Source organism: Rhopilema esculentum, chromosome 8 (genome assembly GCF_057945365.1).
Source record: "Rhopilema esculentum isolate cy_ngs chromosome 8, ASM5794536v1, whole genome shotgun sequence".
NCBI classification, from domain to species: Eukaryota; Metazoa; Cnidaria; class Scyphozoa; order Rhizostomeae; family Rhizostomatidae; genus Rhopilema; species Rhopilema esculentum.
Window position 1 is genome coordinate 3,136,201 of NC_142822.1, and position 19,816 is coordinate 3,156,016.

Below are 19,816 nucleotides of genomic sequence, written 5' to 3' on the forward strand. Positions count from 1 at the left end.
TATAAGAAATATATTGTCGTTAGGCCATTGCTTTCTTATTCATTTCGAATCCTTGATCAAGACTTTCTGGAACTACGTTTTTGTCTTATACGAAACTTGTAAGGATACTTTCAGCCTAGCATTTTGATAAATGAAGCATTTATTATTGTAACTTAACATCAATGATTATGTTTTTAGGTATTATAAACTACACTAAATCGACAGCTGGTTCTAAACTACTTCGTCAATGGTTTCTACATCCTTTGACAAACATTGATGAAATAAAAGAGAGACAACTGGCCATCGCTTCTTTTCTTTCAAACAGAAACCTTGAAGCAGTGATGGCTTTTCAGGACAGCATGAAGCACATGAAAAATATTTCCGTGAGTTATCCTGTGCTTCAAGTTTACTTCAAATTTTAGCAGTTTCCCACCCGTGAGAACCATGAAAAGTGTGCCAACGTTGGTAATTTCAAATACTTGTCCCTCATTTGTAGAGAGGGCTGGACTGGATGCATTGATACCTTTATGTCCCTTCACATTTAAGTGTTGTTTCATACGCATGATCAGATACTTATGGTCTAAATATTCTCCTACAGTCAAAGTTGAAGAACTTGACTGTGAGGTACCCATGAATGTGAACTAAATTTTTGAGCGTGACATCTAAGTATGCAGAGGTATGCCCCATTTGGATGTGACCAATTTAAGGTCATTTAGAAAAGGGATCTTTAGGTAAAGATTTTAAGAGCTTGCTTTTCTTTCAAATTTTTGTAAGAAGAAAGCAGCGCTAGAAAACGTTGTCTATTCTCCAATTTATAAAATTTTCCAAATAAAACAAACTATAAAACTAGCGATACATACGCCATACGCCAAATAGATTAAATTTCAGGCGGATGGTGCTGGAGCATAGATGTATTAATAAGTTAATTTTCTGCTTGCTTTTAAACGTTTTTCTGAAAATTCGCTGTAGAAGGCTCATTTCATTATGATTTCAAACAAATTTTCCCTCGCTGTACGTTGTGGTTTTTAAAAGTTCATTTAAGAACATTTGGATAAAACTTAACTAAACTATTTGCATTTGTCATCGTTTATGTGATGTCCTTTGATGTCCTTTATAATATAACGAAAGTTAAGCAAATCAAGAGTTTTTTGGAATGAGACCCTGATTTAACTCATAGTACTTCGACACATTTTTATAATATTTTTAAATTTATAATTGCATAGTAAACACTGAGTGAGGAGGAAATAACTACTAAGAAATGCATAATGGTGAAAAGAAAAAGAAAAGAAAAACATGAAGCTCCCGTGCGGGGAATCGAACCCCGGCCACGGCGGTGAAAACGCCGGATCCTAACCACTAGACCACACGGGATATGAGTAACGAGCACGCGAATACTGGTATGTTTGTATCTATTGCATCATCTTTCAGGGAGTTATGTCCAAAATGATGTCGACAGGAGCAAGTATTACCGACTGGCAAAACCTTTATAAAGTAAGTTTTGAAGTTTTAATTTTTAACGAATCTTGGAAAACATGAGATAGGCAGAGAAGTTAAGTGATAAAATCATAATAATCTACTCAGGGATGTCGGAAGTATGAAAGAGCAAGAGGGGGGGGGGGGGGGGGTTGACAAATTTTTACTAAAGGCATGAAGATGGCATGTAGGTGAGGGAATTGAAATAAAAAAGGGTGGTTCAGGGTGCTCACCTGGGAATCTTTTGCTACTACATCCCACATTTTGGGTTAAAACAATATCAATATCAAATTATGTTACACTTAACTTCATAAACGATCGAACATTTCATAGCATTTTTCCCTGCTTTGACTCTTTTCATTTTTGAAAGTACTTTTCACGTCTAGATTTATAATAATTTTCCCGTTCGCGGCAACCATGGTGCCGCCTCAGGTAGAAACTTTATTGTATCCTTGTCCTAAACTATCTATAATGTTTTAGGGTGTCATGAAAGTTCACAAAAAGAATGAAGAAAATTGATAAGATAAAGTGCATTTTAAATATCTTTCTAGATACGGCAAAAGTTGCGAGTTTTTCTGTCCTCCTTACACTTACAGGAAATGCTTCTATTTGATTAAAACATAAAGAAATTTTTCGGAAAATTTCCTTTCTGGTCTCCTCTAATTCCTTTCATTCGCCACAATGCCCTTGAATTTGTAGAAAAATCTTATCTTTAGCAAAAAACTGACTCCCTCTGTGCGAACTATGTCTGCATCCTCCTCCCAATTAACTTTGAATCATTCTGAAGACACCATTCAAGCTCTTCACGAAACTTAAACACAAGACTATAAGCATTAATCGAAATCTAAAATGAAAGTTGGAGAGTGAGCTTAAAGAAAATTATTCGAAAAGATTCTTTTCACTACGCTTTTTTCAATGTTCTATGTAGGGCCATTTTTCAGGTAAATATGGGTATTTCAGAATAAAAATCAGAATTAAATTTTCGTTTAAAGCTGAGATAATTTGCCTCCTAACTAATTCATTTCTTTATGCGAATCTTTTAGGTCGTTTGTATCCTTCCCATCTTTCAATAATTATAATTTCCTAGAATTACTTTCAGTTTCAAAACTGCTTGTTCCTTGTTGAATTCAGGTCTCGAGTGCATTTTACCGAAAACACTGGGTGTGTCTAGTGGCCGATTAATTTACTTTGACCTCTCTTTCATGCTTACAGACGGTATCATTAATGTAGTAATAAGACCTAGACCAGACTTATCCTTTGGGCCAATTTACACAAAGCGATGTGCTTTTATGTAGACACTGCGATCTACCACCAGAACAATGTGTTAGCTACAGAGATTAAATCGAATCCTCTGTGTCCAATGGTTGATCTTCTGTAGGCCCTTGATTAATTATAATCAAGACTTTCCGTGGGAGTTTGGTCAAAGTTTCGCTGTGAAGATTATCGAAAAACCTATCCAGGGGCAGAAGAATTTTAGAAGAGTCTTCCATCTTTTTCATCTCAGCTTTCGCAAAAGATATTTCATCGGAATCCAGAATTTTGGTCAGTTATCATGTAACTTAGATATTTTATTTTGCTGTATGAAACCTATCGTGTTGCAGAGAAAAAGGAAAACCATACTTCCCTTGTCTGCTGTTCTACCTTTCAGCCATAATTACATCATTTCTCTAACTTGTTTCACTCACAATCTGTACCCGCCGATCACTCCCTTACCTGGCAGCATTCTCTAATCGATGTTTCTACCCTATATCGAGAAAATTGAGATGCTATTGGAATGACGTCACCTAAGATTATTACTATTTTTAATTCTAAACGATTCTTTAATTTTTGCTGAGCCTCAATATTCTTGAAAATTTTTTATTTATATTATTCTTGAATCATTTTTAAGCGACACAATATGTAAATTTGGTAAAATCGAGAAAAAAGTCTGTCTTTTCATCATGAAACTTTTTTTAGGAAATATAACAAATTAACACAATACAAGCTTGATGAATGTACCTTAAGCGTTTTGCGTAAAAGTCACTTATAGTATTAATTCTTAGGACAAAGCCCTCCTCTGGATGCTATCAGAATATGTTTGTGATGGTGTTGTAATTTTCATAAAGTAATATATAACTAAGACTTAAGAACTTTGAACTTTGAAGTTAAAACATATCCTTCTAACAATGAAATCAGTGCACTTGGTAGCATTCTCTCAATATTATTAGCGTTATTAATGCAGTATTATTCGTATTATTTTTCATGAAGTCGTTGTAGTCAGTTGTAAATTTTCATAGTCAAAAGTTATTGCAAATACCAAAAATTTCAAAATATTTTGTGCCGTTCGAAGAAACTGCTCTTATGCAGATTTTTTTGCCTTTCTCTGACCCAAATGAGAAAATTCTAGAAGTTAATTAAGCTCATTATTTTTTCCTTTACTTCCTTGTATTTCCTTAAATAAATATAATCTTCTTTCCATACCGCAGACAATTTATAATGCCATCTGTATTAGTGATATTTGCCGAGGCATGCAGCAAGACGTTGGGATAATCAAAAAAGTATTATATTTGTTTTTACACTATTTTTTCAAAATGTTGAAATTCTAGAGTTTTTGAAATGTTGAAGATATTACTTCAAAGATGTTTTCATTATATCATAAGAAGCAAAAGTAGTTACAGAAATCGCTTGTTATAGATACTTTGATCAAACTCATTTCCTCCATAAATTTATTGAAATTACTCCTTACCGTTAGCTCCATCTCTTTTTTTATATACTGAACATAAAACTTATAAATGATTAATCGTGAATGTTGTTTCACTTAATTTTGGATTATATTATGGAGCCCTAATTTTCAGTTAATTCCTTTCATGATAAGACTAAGCCAACCTTTTGTAACATGTTTTTATTTCCTGTCTTTGAATAGTCATGGTTTTGAACTCCGTAACTTGAATGTACACACACACAGTGTGTTGGAGTTACGTTTATTTCATTGCTATTTTTTTTCCAATTTATAATTCTAAGGACAACCTGTTTTATTGACTTTGTACTAACAGCGCGTGACAATCTCCTTTTTTATGTTCTACATTGGTTATAATCTAATTTTTTGTATTTTGATTTAGATAGCAAACTCATTCACACAAGAGCTGTATACAATGGCAAATCTTATCAACAAAATAGTAAGCGTAACTTTCTTCAAGTTAATGAAATTCTAAATGATGTCATGTTAGCAAGCTAATTCCATGTTTAATGCAATTAGCAAGCTAATGCAAATCGTTGTTGTTGATGATCTTTCGCGTAAATTGAGGCTTGGAAAACTCTCTTTCGCAAGTTCTTTCCTCCGTATCACTTGTGCACATCTATTCCGTATCTAAGCTAGGAAAATTATTGATACTATTTTTTCGTTTGAACCAGTAAAGAAGGACTTTAGCGAATCGAATCGTGACTTTGATCTTTGAATATACACATTATAGTCTGCCTGCAAACTCAACAATACGGAATGTTCCCCTATTTAAAAACGTCTGCAGTCAGGCTACTAACAACAGTTGATCATGCATCAAACCGACTGTACATTTGTAAATCCATTTAATCCTATCCCATCATTAAGATGAGGAGAAACCGCAAATCTCACGGATAAGTAACAGGAAGGTAGCATTAGATGTAGGCAGGAAAAACAAAAAGGGTGCAGACATCAGCTTCAAAGGACTTTGGATAAACATTGTTGCGGTTCCAAATATCAATCCTGCTGATCAATAGCCATATTAACTTATATTTCTGATCAACAAATTTCTTCACAGATTAATTAATTGTAAATGCTCTTTTGTAGAATTTGTATCCCTCATCCCATTTTTTATTCCGATTTTGACCACATATCTTACTCCAAAGCCCTACAACTGTTTATGATAATGAAACACCAGCATAGGTAGCGGGTTTCATAGCAGTAAAAAAAGAAAAAGAAAACAAATCAATAATATTTATAAGGGGTAAATTTACCCTAGAGCAGTAGCGGCGCCACGGGGGGGACTGGGGGGACACGTCCCCCCCAGTTCTCAGCAGAACCGATTTTGTATATCGTCCAAATTCGATGAGAAAATGTTGGGGGAGGGGTAATATTTTGACACCGTACTTTTTGTGATGTAATCCTATGATTTTCGAACTGCCAATTTTCAAACAAAACTTAGTCTTAGGCGTTCCCTTCGGATAAAATTGGCGTTCCCTGTTGGTAAAAGGGCATTTTCTGGTGGTTAAAATTGCATGGCTTAAATTTTTTTGGTTCCCCCCCCCCTCCCAGAGCTTAATGGCTGGCGCCGCCATTGCCCTAGAGTGTAGCTATGCAAGATATTTGTGTGGGTTTGTAGCGCTGTAGTAATTAGAACTCAGGGATTAGAGAATGCTTTTATTGTGAGTTTTTGCAATGATATAACGAGAATGAGACATTGAGGTTTCTGTACAGGATCAGGGATTAATGGTAGACTTCTATTTTATCTTTATTCCGTCATCCATCTTTTATATTAATTTAAGTAATTGTATTATGTTCTTGATAATGATATGCCAACAGGGGAACCGGGGCGTACTGCCATTAAAAGAACAGTTAGGTCTCTCCCAAACTTCTCAAAACAATCGCAAATAGTAAAAAAGTGATTCTTTTGGCATTAAAAATGGGGCTGTCAGTGTCAAGCTATGAAAACATTTACTTAGAAGAAGCAATCTTTTTATATATTGATGCTATTTAGGTTGACTTTGAAGAGTCTATTACCCAGTGCCGTTTTGTTGTCAAACCTGGCATTGATGCGGAACTCGATGAGCGTATGTATCCATACTGGCAGATTTGCAGTATACATGCATTTACTTATGTGTTTTATCATTCATTCCTATCAAGCCTTCGATAACCATCCTTAGAAAACAAGAAGGACATTTTAAAACCTTACCTTATGACATTTCTGTTTTTTACTAGATAATAAGCACTGTGGAACAGTAATTTCTTCCTGTTTCCCTACGTATACAATCTTTTTCTTTCATAAGGAACAGACAAAACTTTTGCTGAGGCTTTTCTTTTATTTTGAATGGCGAAGGTCGAGAACTCTCAATATTGAATTTGTCCATGTGTCAACATTGAATTTTCTACAACCATATTTTATTAATCATTTCACTTAATGACCACTTGATGACAGTTTTGCATGACATTTTCAGAAGCACGGTAGATTAACTAATAAAATGAGCTTTGCTTTATTAAAAGGAGAGTAAATTTTCCAAAGAACATTGTCTTTTCTTCTATTTGTATCTAAAGCTGGGTACTTGTTTTTATTTTTGATAAATTCAGCTTCTGTGTTCTTAAAAATTTGTTTTTTATAAAAAATGTTATTACTAAATAGCTGCTAGATCTTGAGGACTTTCTTTCCTTGAACAACGAGCGTGAAAAGCAAGGAAAAAGCTTGTGCTGGCACTTTCCCCAGGACCTGTTGCTTCGTTTTCAGTTGCAGAAATCTTTGTTGACTGATATTTGTTATACAGAACTTTGGACGAGTCAAATTGTTTTCTTCTTCTCAAATCCAATTGAAAGCAAGAAAACTCATGCAATGAGTAATTAATGTTAAATACGTGAATTTATGAATCATATCTTTCTTGACTGTAATGTCATTTTACAGGCAAGAGGACTTATAATGGCTTACCAGATCTAATGACAAAAGTGGCATCAGAAGAGTTGAAAAGGTTGGATAATTCAATAACCGAGTGTGGAGTCTCATATCTGCCACAGGTTTGATATGTTAAAGGTTAATTTTTTTCCTTGACTATTGATTGCTGCCTTCCCTCCTCGAAATTATAGTGAAAGATCAGTTTGTTGTTTCGCATACTTTTCTCTTTCCTAGATATACTTTTTAGTTTTTCTTGGTTTCAGAACATCTGAATTCTTCTCTGTTTTGTTCAAAACATATTAAGCCATGATTTCATAAAGTCATTAAAGCAGACAGAACTAAAAGAAACAACCTCGCTTTTCAAATAAAACCTTCTCCTTTTGTCTTAGCTGGGGTACTTGCTTGCTGTACCTATAACAGAGAAGATGAAAAACGAGCAAAAGTTTGATGTTGATGGACTTGAGTTTGTGGTTAGTTGTTTTGATTTACCAAGACTAAATCTCGATTAATGTACCATGACAGTAAGTATAGGAAAGTGGTGAATGAGCCTGACATCTTGAAAGTTAATTACTCTCAAATCGCAGAGTTTATCCAATTTCCTTTCCACTGTAATTTCTGTTTAATTTCCCGACATTATATGCTAAGGAATCCGTCATCGGGCTCGTCTTAATGAATAAGAAAACACATCAGAATTAGTGTTAATGGCTACAAATTTTGTCGCTTTGGGTGTAGTCTACTTAAAAAGGCCACAGTTTAAGTGTTTACGTTTTTCACCCTATTACGTGCTTCCTGTGGTCGATAATCTCCTTCTTTTTCAAGGGTTGCTGAAGCTCTTTTCAACTCTCTACAGTTCAGTTTATTTTCTTTAATTAGCCAACAGAAACAGTCATAGGAATGGGTTTTTGCAATTAAGGTAGTTTTGTAAACAAAGTGCTGATAACAAAATGATCAGCAATGATTATACCCCCAACACATTCAATAACGAATTTGAGTCTAGTGAGTCATCGTCTGATTGCAACAAAGTTATGGTTTGTGGGGAACACCAACATGGATTAAAAAAGAAACCACCAAATGGAATTAAATTGAAAATCCGTGTCACCAAAACGTAGTCAGCTTATCTTTTACAACCCTTTATGTTTTCTCTGCTAGAATTATTACATACACGGGAACATGAAAAAATACGCAGAAGCACAAATGATGCACATTTGATGATTAAAAAACTTTTTTGGTGCAATTCAGTAGGGAAATTTGAAATAGAAATGCACAACTTGTGTAAATCGCCTGCATCATGTAGATATTTTTTAAGCTTAAAGAAATACAAGAAACTACTTCATTTGAATTTGCAAAAAATGGTTGATGAAACGTTGATATAACCAAGATAAAAATAAAGCTGCTTAACAATATTATGAATTACAGTATGCACACTGCTGCACATTGTTAAGTGGCAGATGAAAGACAATCTATGCCAACGGAAACGAAAACCTCTAGCATACGTAGCCAAACGTATCTTTCTAAAGATCATAAACTAGATCTAGCAAGAATTTATCTTTTTTCTTCACCTTCCTTTCGTACTGTTCCTGTTTTATGATAACCTGCATTTCCTTGGAAGTTGATGAACATAGAGAAAAAATTTTTTGCAAAAGTAAGCTTCTGTGTATATCAATGTTTCATTTAGTTTTTTTCAGATGAAATAGTCCACTACAAGACAGCAGGGACAAGAGGTAGTAGCAATCTTGTTTACTTCTAGCAGTCTATTTTGCTAACAATGTCAAATTGGGATTGTCACATGAGACAGTCACGTGATGACTGGTCCTTATTGATTCGAGTTGTACCAAGCTATTTGTACTATTATGTTAGCAGAAAGCGAATTGTACGCTAAAAGCCTCAGACTAACCAGATTGGGCAAGTGCTTGACACGCTTGTGATAAACAAGCATCAGATTCAATTCTGCATTATCTTAATTTTGTACTTATTCTCTGTTGATTGATTGTTTTCTAGTGATTTCAGATCTAGTGGTTTAAGCATCGAACTGTTAAGCATGTTTTTGTTTCGAACCTTTTTTGATGCATTTTGGCAACACTTTTTATTAGACAAACTATAATAATGTAATTGTTAGCTCCATGAGTTTCTTAGGTTAGGAGTTATATAGTTTATTTTGTTTTTTCATATTATGACTTAAATGCTATGCTTAGCTAACAGATCCCTCAAAACATTCATCTTTCAGAGCTGGATCAACTGCTAGGAGATACACAGTGTTTGATTTTTGGTATGACTAATATTAGCATTGTTACTGGGTATGGGGGGGGAGTATGGGGGGGAGTATGGTGGGGAGTATGGGGGGAAATTTTATAGAAACCCACAAAACAGGGCCTTTAGCGTCCAGTGTACATTTCTAAGTGAAACCTGTTGCTAACATATCGGCATATTGGCAAAGTTGTGTTAAAGTTTTCTCTTAACTCAATCTTTTCTTAAAGAGGGTTTTTGTGCACGTAAACATTTAATAGTAATACGAGATGCCGTTAAAGTATTGATTAGTTGTTCATAAACAAGATAGCGTAACAGAAGGACAAACAAGATAGAAAGATAAACTTACGAGATAGTAGTATTCAAAGCTTGAATTACATCTCTTGTATATTTGTTCTGTTCCATTCAAACCTTTACAATAACATAGTACTAAAGTGGCTATATATGAATCACTTTACGATACTACAGTAACAATAACAAGGAGAGTAAAAGGCTATCAAAATACCATGAACATTAACATAGAGAGCACGAACTAACTTTCGCTCAATATACATCCTGTCCATTTAGAAACTTCAAGACCGTACAGGTCCGTCATCCCGATTGATGTTGAGTTCTTCCTGTTTCAAAATCAATATCTTCCGTAAAATGCACAGTGAGTAGTACTGCTGCACGAAGATCAGAAAGACGATAAACTTTACATCAAGTCAACCTAAATCAAGTCCTTTTAATCGAGACAATTACGTTTCCCTCGATGTATATCGAGAAGCTGCGAGGCTGGTCATGTATTTTAACTTTTTACATAGATGTATATAAATGAATTAACATCAATGATCAAGCTAGATTCATTATCAAGAGCGCATGTAACACCGCATCAAATGTAATTTTGGAGCAGGATACATCGCAAAACGGAAATTCGTAATTCCCATGTAAATAGTATTTTTTTTCTCTGGGTTATTTTCAATTTTTTTCAAAATAATGATACTCGAAAAAATTATTAACGAAAGTAAAACAGTTTTAGGATACTTTGGCTTCATTCCTTGTTTCTGTTTCAAAGGCGAGATGAGCTTTATTTTGTCTTTGATATACCGTCCTGCCCTATACACAAAAAAATATGACAGCTCTGCCTATACAACATCGAGCCCTTTCTGACAGACCGGTTAACCATAATTTTTATTATTTTGGTATGCTGTATAAACAATAAAACCTGACCTTTGTTGAGAAGGTCATTGGTTTCCTCAGCTTTCATGGCCGCCTTTTCACATAGGATCAACGACTTGATCGGCATTCCTCCGCTCAACGAGTGCCTTTAATTTAATATACATCAATAATTTGGCTACCATCATTTATGCTGATCATTATTATCACCATTATCCTTCGTATTACTCCTTGTAAAGATTAAAATATTGCTATATAACATATAATTCGTTTTCAGATCACGAGACTGCCATAATGCATCGACTGCAGGGGGTCATTCTTGAAAACACCCAGCTTCTGCTTTCAGTTGTGGACTTAGCGGCCGAATTAGATTGGTGAGATACCAGAGAAGTTTTCATATAAACCCTCAATTTAGATCCATACGCATGTTTACGACCTTGTGAATAATTGTGATAAATTCGTATATATCATCCTTGAAAATGCTTGATCTAGATACAGATTCAGCATCTTTCTTGCTGTTAAGTCAGTTTCCAGTACAAATTTTCGGCTTCAGTTTGCTGTAGTGCTAATACTTTACCTTAAAGGACATATTATCAAATTATCAAGACATTTTAGAATGATATATTAGAACATTAGAAATGGGATACTTTTTATGCAAACATTTTTTACTGCAGGCATCATTTATGTAGCCAGATCCCACAGCATTACGATGTTAGGCTACATAAATTGATTTGCGAAGCTCTGCCCACCAGGAGTATGACCAGACAGTAATTTTGATTTGTGCTTCGCAGCTTTGATGAAGTTGAACGTCCTTGTTCCACTTGATAGTCCTCTATCCTTTATCAAATCGATTTTAATGCATTTTTCATTCTATTTGTCGAAAAATTGAGACTCCTACGCAATACAAGGTGTAATGTTAGTTAGGTAAATATTAGGTACATTGCTGGTCGCAATATTAGGTGCAATATTAGGTGCATTATAAGGTGCAATATCAAAACTGTAATGAGTATTAGATGTTGGTACCATGAAAATATCAAAGATGGGCATGTCCTGAATGTTTTTCGATGCTAAATAGTATACAATCTTAAGGCATTTAATGCAGTTCCCGTATAAATGTAAAGCAACACGAGTAGGCGGTGTGATATCAATAGGTTGTTCACTGTATTCCTGTTTTGAAAAAGTGCCATCTTGATTAATCAGAGAGCATATAATCTAACTCAGTATCATCATAACCAGTATGCTTACTCAGTATCTGAATGGCTCGGTGATGTATCCTGTTTAAGTATTTAAAACCATAACCTGAAGCATTTTTAGGTTTCACAGCTTTTAAAAGAGCAGAAATGTGGTTTTGCTGGTAAAATGAATTAGGATTTATCACTTTTCCTGTTGAAACACGTGCTGGTCACTGTTTATCCAGCGATTAGGCATGAACCAAGTAACTCGTTTTTTCACATGTATAACTTAGTAATTGCGTAGTAATTGCTTTCACCCTTCTATTGTTTACATGTATCTCCGCGCCATCGACCCTAATTTTTAAGGGCCAGCAATTGTAAAAAAAGTTTCCTCATACCTTCTCAAGCCCAAATTGTTATGAAAATTTTGCTGACGCTGTTTGCTGAATTTTACTTATGGTTCAGTGTAATTGCTGTAATCTACAGAGTTATTTATTTAGTAATTTGAGATGATTTTAATCTTTTTTTCACAAAAAGTAGAGAGACCATGGCACCCCTTTCCACCCCTGTAGCGCAGGCCCTGTTAAACAGTACAACTTTTCTTGTCTAAATCTCCCTGGCTTTTCTTTCAGTTTGCTTTCATTGGCAACAGCAGCCCGTGAATGTAATTATGCCCGACCCAAATTAACAGAAGACACAGACATTTCAATAAAAAATGGAAGGTGAGGGTGCGGCTTTAATTTCTCCTTCGCCCCTCTAAATCGTAGATTTTTAAACAAGCAGGCTTAATAGGTAAGCAAGATCAAGTGAAAAAAAATATCAAAAACCTTTGTTACTCTAAAGGTTCTATTGTGGAATCTTTAAAAAAAGATCGACCAACAAACTGACGTCGGTAACTTCCAACTTCCAACTTGAAAAGTTTTGCACTTGAAATTGGTAGAAAAATGCTGTGAATTTTGTTCATCTTGCCTGATCACGAGATGTAGAAAGGATCTGTGCTAGCACGGGCTCTGTGAATCATTTAATCGATTAAAGTTGGAGGAAGGTTTATGTAACAATACATTATATTCCTGTCATTAAGCAGCCAATCTATTGATATAGATGTTAAGTAGCATCTAAACTTTGAGATAAGGAAATAATATCATTAATCTCGTGTAGATCATTCATAAAGCTCTTGATGAATGGGCTCTTGAAATCGAGCTTATCTCAATTCAAGATGTGCTATTTGAGAATAAGGATATAAAACTGTGCGACAATGGTTAATGATTTCGCATGGCTGCAGGATTGATGTAATGTATCATGACCAGTATGCTGTTGGCATTCTTGAAACAGGTTATGCCAATCCACCGAAGACCTTTCGAAGCATCATTACCATCTTTGCTTGATAGGAAAAGAAATACTGAACAAAATAGAAGCTAGGCAAAATTAACTTAAAGTTATGGTTATAAAGAGTTGGAAAACAAGATATTCCCGTCTTTTCCGTGCACCGTTCTTTGAAGAACTGACTAAAGCATGGTAACGTTAGGCAGCTTAACGTTACCTTGCAAACACTTTCTTTTAGAAAGCCATAGGGAACCCAAATTTTGAATAAAAACTTACTGAAGCCCGTACAAACCCAATATGTTTCTCGACTTGGAGATAAAATTGGAAAAAGGCCTTCAAAAACCCAATTTCTTTGTAACCATGCTTTTGTTGAATCTCATTCTTTTTCTTCAATTTTATTTATTTTACCATTAAGTATCATTTTATCTGCAAGGCTTTGTTCGACCTTTCTAGGCACCCGCTACAAGAGCTTTGTACCACTCAGTTTGTTCCAAATGATTTTATAATGGATGCGCAGCAGAAAAGAATCAAGATAATCACAGGGCCAAACGCTAGTGGCAAAAGTGTATATTTAAAACAGGTATTCTCGTCCTTCTGCCTGGCTCTAAGTTACAATGCTTATCTACTCATCGATGCCCAGGGTAGCCTTCACTCAAGGAAGGCAAGGTGCAAACCGCCAAGAAAAAGTCTGAACAAAAGCAAAATGAATAAGATTTCTTAACTTGATTTCTAAAAATGAATAAGAGCAAGGGGCTACTGCCCCCGTAGCCCACGCTGCGCAGGTGTCCTTGCCGATAACCAATGAGGTGAATAGAATACATCCATTGCCGATACCATGCTTAAATTTTCCTACAGAATTCACACATATGGATCAATAAATTAGTTAAGGTTTGGGATACTTGGCCCGAACTCCACTTTCCTTTTGAACAGCAATTATCTCAAAAATTGAACTATATAGCTAACGCTTCTGTGGGTACTGAGTGTGGGTACGAAGAAAATGGAATAGAAAGCACATGACCATAAGCTACTGATGCACTTCCCTCTTGATATACCGAAATATGTGTTCTTCTCCCTCGCCGACCTGATGGCAAAGGGACGCCAGAGTTTAACCTTAAGCTCTTAATCCACCCCATATGCCTCAAATTAATATAAAAGGGAACAGAGAATTTTCTTTTTTCGTTTATGTTCCTTTACTAATTGAAGAGTCTGGTATCTAGTTTAACGGCTTTTGATGGCCTATTCAATTTGCAATTTCTTTATATATGCAATTTCACTTCTAGGTGGGCCTCATAGTCTTCCTTGCACACATTGGCAGTTTTGTACCGGCCGAAGAAGCAACAATTGGTGTATCGGATCGTCTGTTCACGAGGATTCACACCAAAGAGACAGTTTCAACTCCCTTATCCACGTTTATGATAGACATTAATCAGGTAAGTTAATTCTCCTGAGACCACAGAGGAAATAACGGATTTGGGGGGAGAGACAATAGGGTTGATTCTCCTGAGATCGTAGAGAAATATTAGATTTTGGGAGAGGCTAGAATGTATTTGTTGCTGAAACTGCTTGAAGCATAAGAAACATGATTGACAGTATAGTTTGAGATGAATATTGGGAGATATTAGGGGACAGAGCCTAGCCAGCCCCCTGCTTCAGCCCTGTACAAATACATCCACACTTGCGATCTACTGTTAGCAAAATTTGTTTTAAAAGGGAAAGTATAGCTTTTTGCAGACAGTTTGGGTATTGCAGTAAACATTTTATTGATTTAAACGCAAAATCAACAAATGGTTTTTTTCGTGGGGTATTATGATTGCAAGAGAAACCTGGCATATGGATTGGCAGGATCATATCTTAGCAACCATTCTATCCACAAGCTCCAAAGTGAGCCCAGAAACGTTTCATCCCTGTTTTTAGCAAACACTCGTTAGCCTTTTGAATTGTTAATGTTTGCAAGTGGTAGATCTTGTTTTATAAATGGTCCTTCATTTTATCTTGCTTTCATCTACCCATCCACAGATTTCTGCAGCAATTCACGGGGCAACTGAAAGATCTGTTGTCCTGGTTGACGAATTCGGCAAAGGAACATCTGCGGTAAGTTCTTGGAATTGTCAATTTTGTGATATCAATTTACTAAGAAGTCGGTCATCGCATACCAAATAAACTGGAAAATTCAGATACAAAAGGCAAACTTCCCGATGAATACATGGTAATTTAAAGTGTCTGATTTTTTATTTGATATGGAAATTTCATGCGTAAAATGAAATTGAAATGGAAAACAATCTTGCACAAAATGAGAATCTCTCACTTGAAATACGGAAAATGCTCTCAGGTTAGGCTCAGTTTAGTATAGAGGCTGTTCCAGTTATTTTTGGTTCATAAAGAAGGCAGTGTCAAAATATTTATTTAGTATTGTATGAAATACGCTACTAGTGTGACATCACAGGTCAACAAAACCAAGAACACGCTAGCGTCATAAGACAACAATATCAATTTTCTTTTATCTAAATTCTTTTATCTTATTTCTGTAACCTTCGTATTTATGCAATACATTTTCAATCATTTTCTTACCAGAAAGCATGATTGTAAAACAAAGAATCATTATCAGGGCTTTGTTGAACAAAAAATGAGGTTTTGCTTTGAAGAAGTATATTAGGCCCTCCGAAAATGATAAAAAATGGTTGCCTTCTTTTCCAAAGTCTTTAAATCATCAAACTATGATGATGCAAAGATTAAAATTCATAAGATCAATATTAGAATGCTAGCAAACTTTTGACCTTGATGTGTTGCCTTACCGCAAGACAGTTAGTAGCAATTAGTTTTTTTGAAACATTTATGAACAAAAGTTATTCTTATAATCAGCTCATCCTTATATTAATAAAATATTTGTATAAAGAACATTATTCGATCATAACATGACAGTAATATGGGACGATCTTAAATTGGCGCATTTTTTACAATTCTCGTCGTCCACACACACGTATCCCAGCAATTTGGAGCCCACTATACCGTTAGTTCTTTAGTTGGAGAGTTTTAAAAATCAGTAATATATCATAATACGAGTTTGATTTTCGGACTGCAAATGCCAATAGACTATTTTCTATACTCTTTAAAACAGGCTTGATAACATTCGTTACTTGTAACCGCCTAGAGGGCCGTTACGAGGGGGCAGATTGCCTAAGGCCCCGGACTGAGAGGCAGGGTTGCCAGATTGCCCTTTTGGAGTCAAATTGCATGGAAAATTTGTTTTTTGCCTACTACTTAAATCTCGCCTTTTTGGCCATTTTATATAATATGAGGTCATTTCTTTGTTTGTTTTAAACTCAAAAAGCCTAAGTAAAAAACAAATTGAAAGAGCAATGCTGCTTGGTTTAGATCCAAATGTCAACAAATTATCAGCGAGCCTAACGATTACTGTAGCAAAGGAATTTTTTTTGAAGGAGAAAGTTTCTCAGTTTCTTGCTTAAGCTTGGCAATTTTCTAAAGGGCCTATGCATGGAAATATATAATTCACTTTGGGCAATGTATTTTTGGGGTGTTTTCTAATTTGGCCTTCTTTTGTTTACCCCATCTGGCAACCCTGCTGAGAGGGGCCTCAAAAGCGTTTAACAAAGTTCCTAAAGTAGCAACAGCAATAACAATAACAGCTTTTCTGACGTCATCATGGGACCATCTTTTTGCCCAAGAAAAGCTCTATGTGGGTCTACTGTCCTATATAAAATCTGGACGACATCAAGAATTTTTTTTCTGAAACAGTTTTATGACTTCTTTGATAATCTATAAAACCAAAATTGCCACCACGGTGTTGAATGATGTTTTCCCTAACAGGATGATGGTCTTGCGTTGCTGGCATCTGTAATTTCCCACTGGCTTGGCAAAGGCCCGAAATGTCCACGTACTTTGGTTTCAACCCATTTTCATGGCTTGATAAGCTATAACTTGCTGCCGGAGTCAGAGCTTATCCACTACCAGGTTAGCGGGTATCTGTTCATCAAATTTCTAATTTTCTATAAGGTTCAAGCAGTCTCAATCTGCATTTGTAACGTTGAGACGTCGGGGGTATGCTGCAGACAAGACAATCGTTGAAATTTACAGCAAATCGCCTTGTAAGCAGGGGTGTAGTGCTAGGGGGCTCAGGTGGACTGAGCCCTCTTTGTTGATGCTAAAAATTGGCAAATTTCTACTTTTGCTAATATTTTTCGCAACATATTATGCAAGAGAACTGAGAACTTCTTCGCGGCTCCATGTTGATCCACAATTTTGTTTGCAAGTTTCCATATCTTCATATATTCTATTTTATTTATTTGAACCTTGCCTGGTGTTTGCATGTAACGTATTTTTATTTTTCGGCGCACAAAATGAAAACACATTCAAATATGCGCATGCGTTAAAAGAACTAGCCCAGGTTCACCCCAGGTTTTGTGTCCACACTAGAAATTCAGAACACTAACCTGGGTTAACTAAAACCTGGGGCGAACCTGGGTTAGCTTGTGTAGTGTGGACAGGGCTCTAGAGGCAGCAAGTTGTTATGTTGCTCAAACCTTCTGCTTTTATATTCTGCGTTACTACATCCTTAATAAAGTGGTTTTAAGAGGATTAATAACAAATCAGAATGGAGTTCATGAACCATTCACATTCAAAAAAATATTTATGGAATGTAAATCACCTGTGCTTGCGTCACAAAGGTACCAAAGTAGAATACCTTGTCCTGACATTGCCGCTCCTAATGCGCTGCCAGCAGATCTTAAAATTCCTCGAAGCACAATGTAAATCCTTCGCTTCTTCGTCGCTTCGCAACAAATGAATATTGGATAAGGGTTACTAAAACTCAATATCTTTATGGTCAAAACCCACCATCAATCGTTCATGTTGAAGGTGCTTGCTGACATGTAATTAGGTAACCACGCCCGTATGTTGATTTCGTTATCTTTTGTCTTATATTGACATCCAATTATATCGTTCAATACTAGTGGCACTAAATTTAGTACACCTCCCCACGCTAGGGATCTGATCAATTCAGAGTCTTCCGTAAACAAAGTCTGACGTTGACGCACACAACTGGATTAGCTGACTCCTTTCCTGGGACGGCTTAACATCAGGCTTAACATGTAGTAAGTTACAACATTCCCAACAAAGAAATGATGTCGATTGATTTTCACATGATCCTGGGTTAACTTTGATGTGATTCAGGGAAGGATGCATTAGAAAATCTTATGACCCGCACTTTTCTAATCAATTCTAAACCCACCATCAATTCTAACTAAAAACCAAACTTTTTCTATTCCATGGGTCTCTCAAGTTCAACGCAATCCATTGGCGTACATTTCTAGAATGTTTCCGGTGCACTAGTTACACACATTTATCAAGAATACCTGGATGTTTGCTAAGCCTTGATTTTCTAAAAGAAATTGTAATTCTGAATCAAAATTTTTTTTTTAACCATTCTTAAGGCGAGTCTTAAAGACACAAATTGTAAACTTGGTGTTAATCTAGAATGAAAGATCAAATCTTTTTTGCTGTGTTTCTTCATCATGAAAGCATTTTAGAAAATTAAACAAGCTTGATGAATTACCAAGAGATGCAGGATCTGGGGAGCATTCAGGGATAAACTAACCGAGGGGTCATTTCGTTATACTTCATTTTTCTTTATAAGAACTTCCATTATATGAAGAAAGAGGCTCAATTTGCCGCATAAATCAGGCACCGCGGAGCGTTGAGAAAAGTGGGGAGTCTAAAAAAGTGGGGGGGGGCTAAAACCGTATAAAGAGAGGCTTTTCTGGTAGTTTGATACTTAATATTTGGCATAAAGCTCCAAAATATCAGGGCATGTTCTTTGCTCTAAAGTTTTGCCATAATATGGCAGTTTTTAACTAGACTTTGCTTTTGCTTTATATTCCATGGCCCTTCAGCTTCCTCTTTTTGTCTTACCTTTAGACCATGGACGTTATTGAAGAAAACGGGGAATTAGTGTTCCTCTTCCAAATAAAAGATGGGCACGCAGACTGCAGTTACGCTCTTCATGTTGCAAAAGTGGCAGGAATCGATGAGAATATTATAAAACGGGCAGCAGAGGTAAGTGAAAGTTTCAAGAGGGTCCTTGCGGGGTAAACTGAAAATGAGATTCGCTTATTTTAGCACTGGGAATTGGGATTCAAGCAGCTGGGCCTTGGAGAATTATTCTTAGAATAGGATGACCATTTCAGTGAGTATTAAGGATTTGCGGCCACACAGCGTTGGAATAGGATTTTACCTAAACATGACTGGGAACTGGAACCAAGTACCCCCCCCCCCTCTCTCTCTCTCTCTCTCTCTCTCTCTCTCTCTCTCTCTCTCTCTCGCTCTCTCTCGCTCTCTCTCGCTCTCTCTCGCTCTCTCTCGCTCTCTCTCGCTCTCTCTCGCTCTCTCTCGCTCTCTCTCGCTCTCTCTAGTACCCCCTCTCTCTTTCAAAATCCTCTTTTCCGGATGCAGCAACTTATGCGAATTGTTTTAAGAACAGCAACTGGCCGAACAAATTTAGAAATAAAAGGTACTGGGCAAATAAATGCCAAAGATGGTGAAGATCGAATTCAAAATAATGCATATACACTGCTATGTTTTTGAACCCCCTAGTAAAAAACCTCAATGAAAGTTGCTCTGTTTGATTGACTTTTGCACGCCAAAAGGGGCTACTGCAGCATTTCTCCTCGTGTTAAAAGGCGTTACTATGCATCACGAAGTCAAAATGAAATTCATTCTTGGGCCTTCAATAAAAAAGTTGTAATTCTGTTTCTTGGCCAAACAAAGTAACAGTATGAATGTGAATGTATCATTCGAATCGTGTTGATCAAATTATGTTGCATTATGCGTCTTGTTTTTTGTGTGTGA

At 36.0% G+C, this 19,816-nt stretch overlaps 1 protein-coding gene and 1 non-coding gene across 2 annotated transcripts in view; one reads left to right on the plus strand and one right to left on the minus strand.

Annotated features, from left to right (window-relative positions):
* Positions 1–19,816, plus strand: part of LOC135695055 (mutS protein homolog 5) — a 30,228-nt gene that overhangs the window by 4,097 nt on the left and 6,315 nt on the right. Inside the window, exons 10-25 of the mRNA XM_065214001.2 lie at positions 178–362; positions 1,408–1,470; positions 3,918–3,989; positions 4,551–4,607; positions 6,162–6,234; positions 7,074–7,183; positions 7,451–7,531; positions 8,737–8,782; positions 9,286–9,327; positions 10,738–10,834; positions 12,265–12,354; positions 13,409–13,535; positions 14,236–14,385; positions 14,972–15,046; positions 16,781–16,924; positions 18,887–19,024. Coding sequence (XP_065070073.2) covers positions 178–362; positions 1,408–1,470; positions 3,918–3,989; positions 4,551–4,607; positions 6,162–6,234; positions 7,074–7,183; positions 7,451–7,531; positions 8,737–8,782; positions 9,286–9,327; positions 10,738–10,834; positions 12,265–12,354; positions 13,409–13,535; positions 14,236–14,385; positions 14,972–15,046; positions 16,781–16,924; positions 18,887–19,024 — 1,550 coding nt within the window. The remainder of the gene's footprint in view (positions 1–177; positions 363–1,407; positions 1,471–3,917; positions 3,990–4,550; positions 4,608–6,161; positions 6,235–7,073; positions 7,184–7,450; positions 7,532–8,736; positions 8,783–9,285; positions 9,328–10,737; positions 10,835–12,264; positions 12,355–13,408; positions 13,536–14,235; positions 14,386–14,971; positions 15,047–16,780; positions 16,925–18,886; positions 19,025–19,816) is intronic.
* On the minus strand, positions 1,279–1,350 carry Trnae-uuc (transfer RNA glutamic acid (anticodon UUC)). The gene has a single exon. It is a non-coding gene; the product is annotated as a tRNA-Glu (tRNA).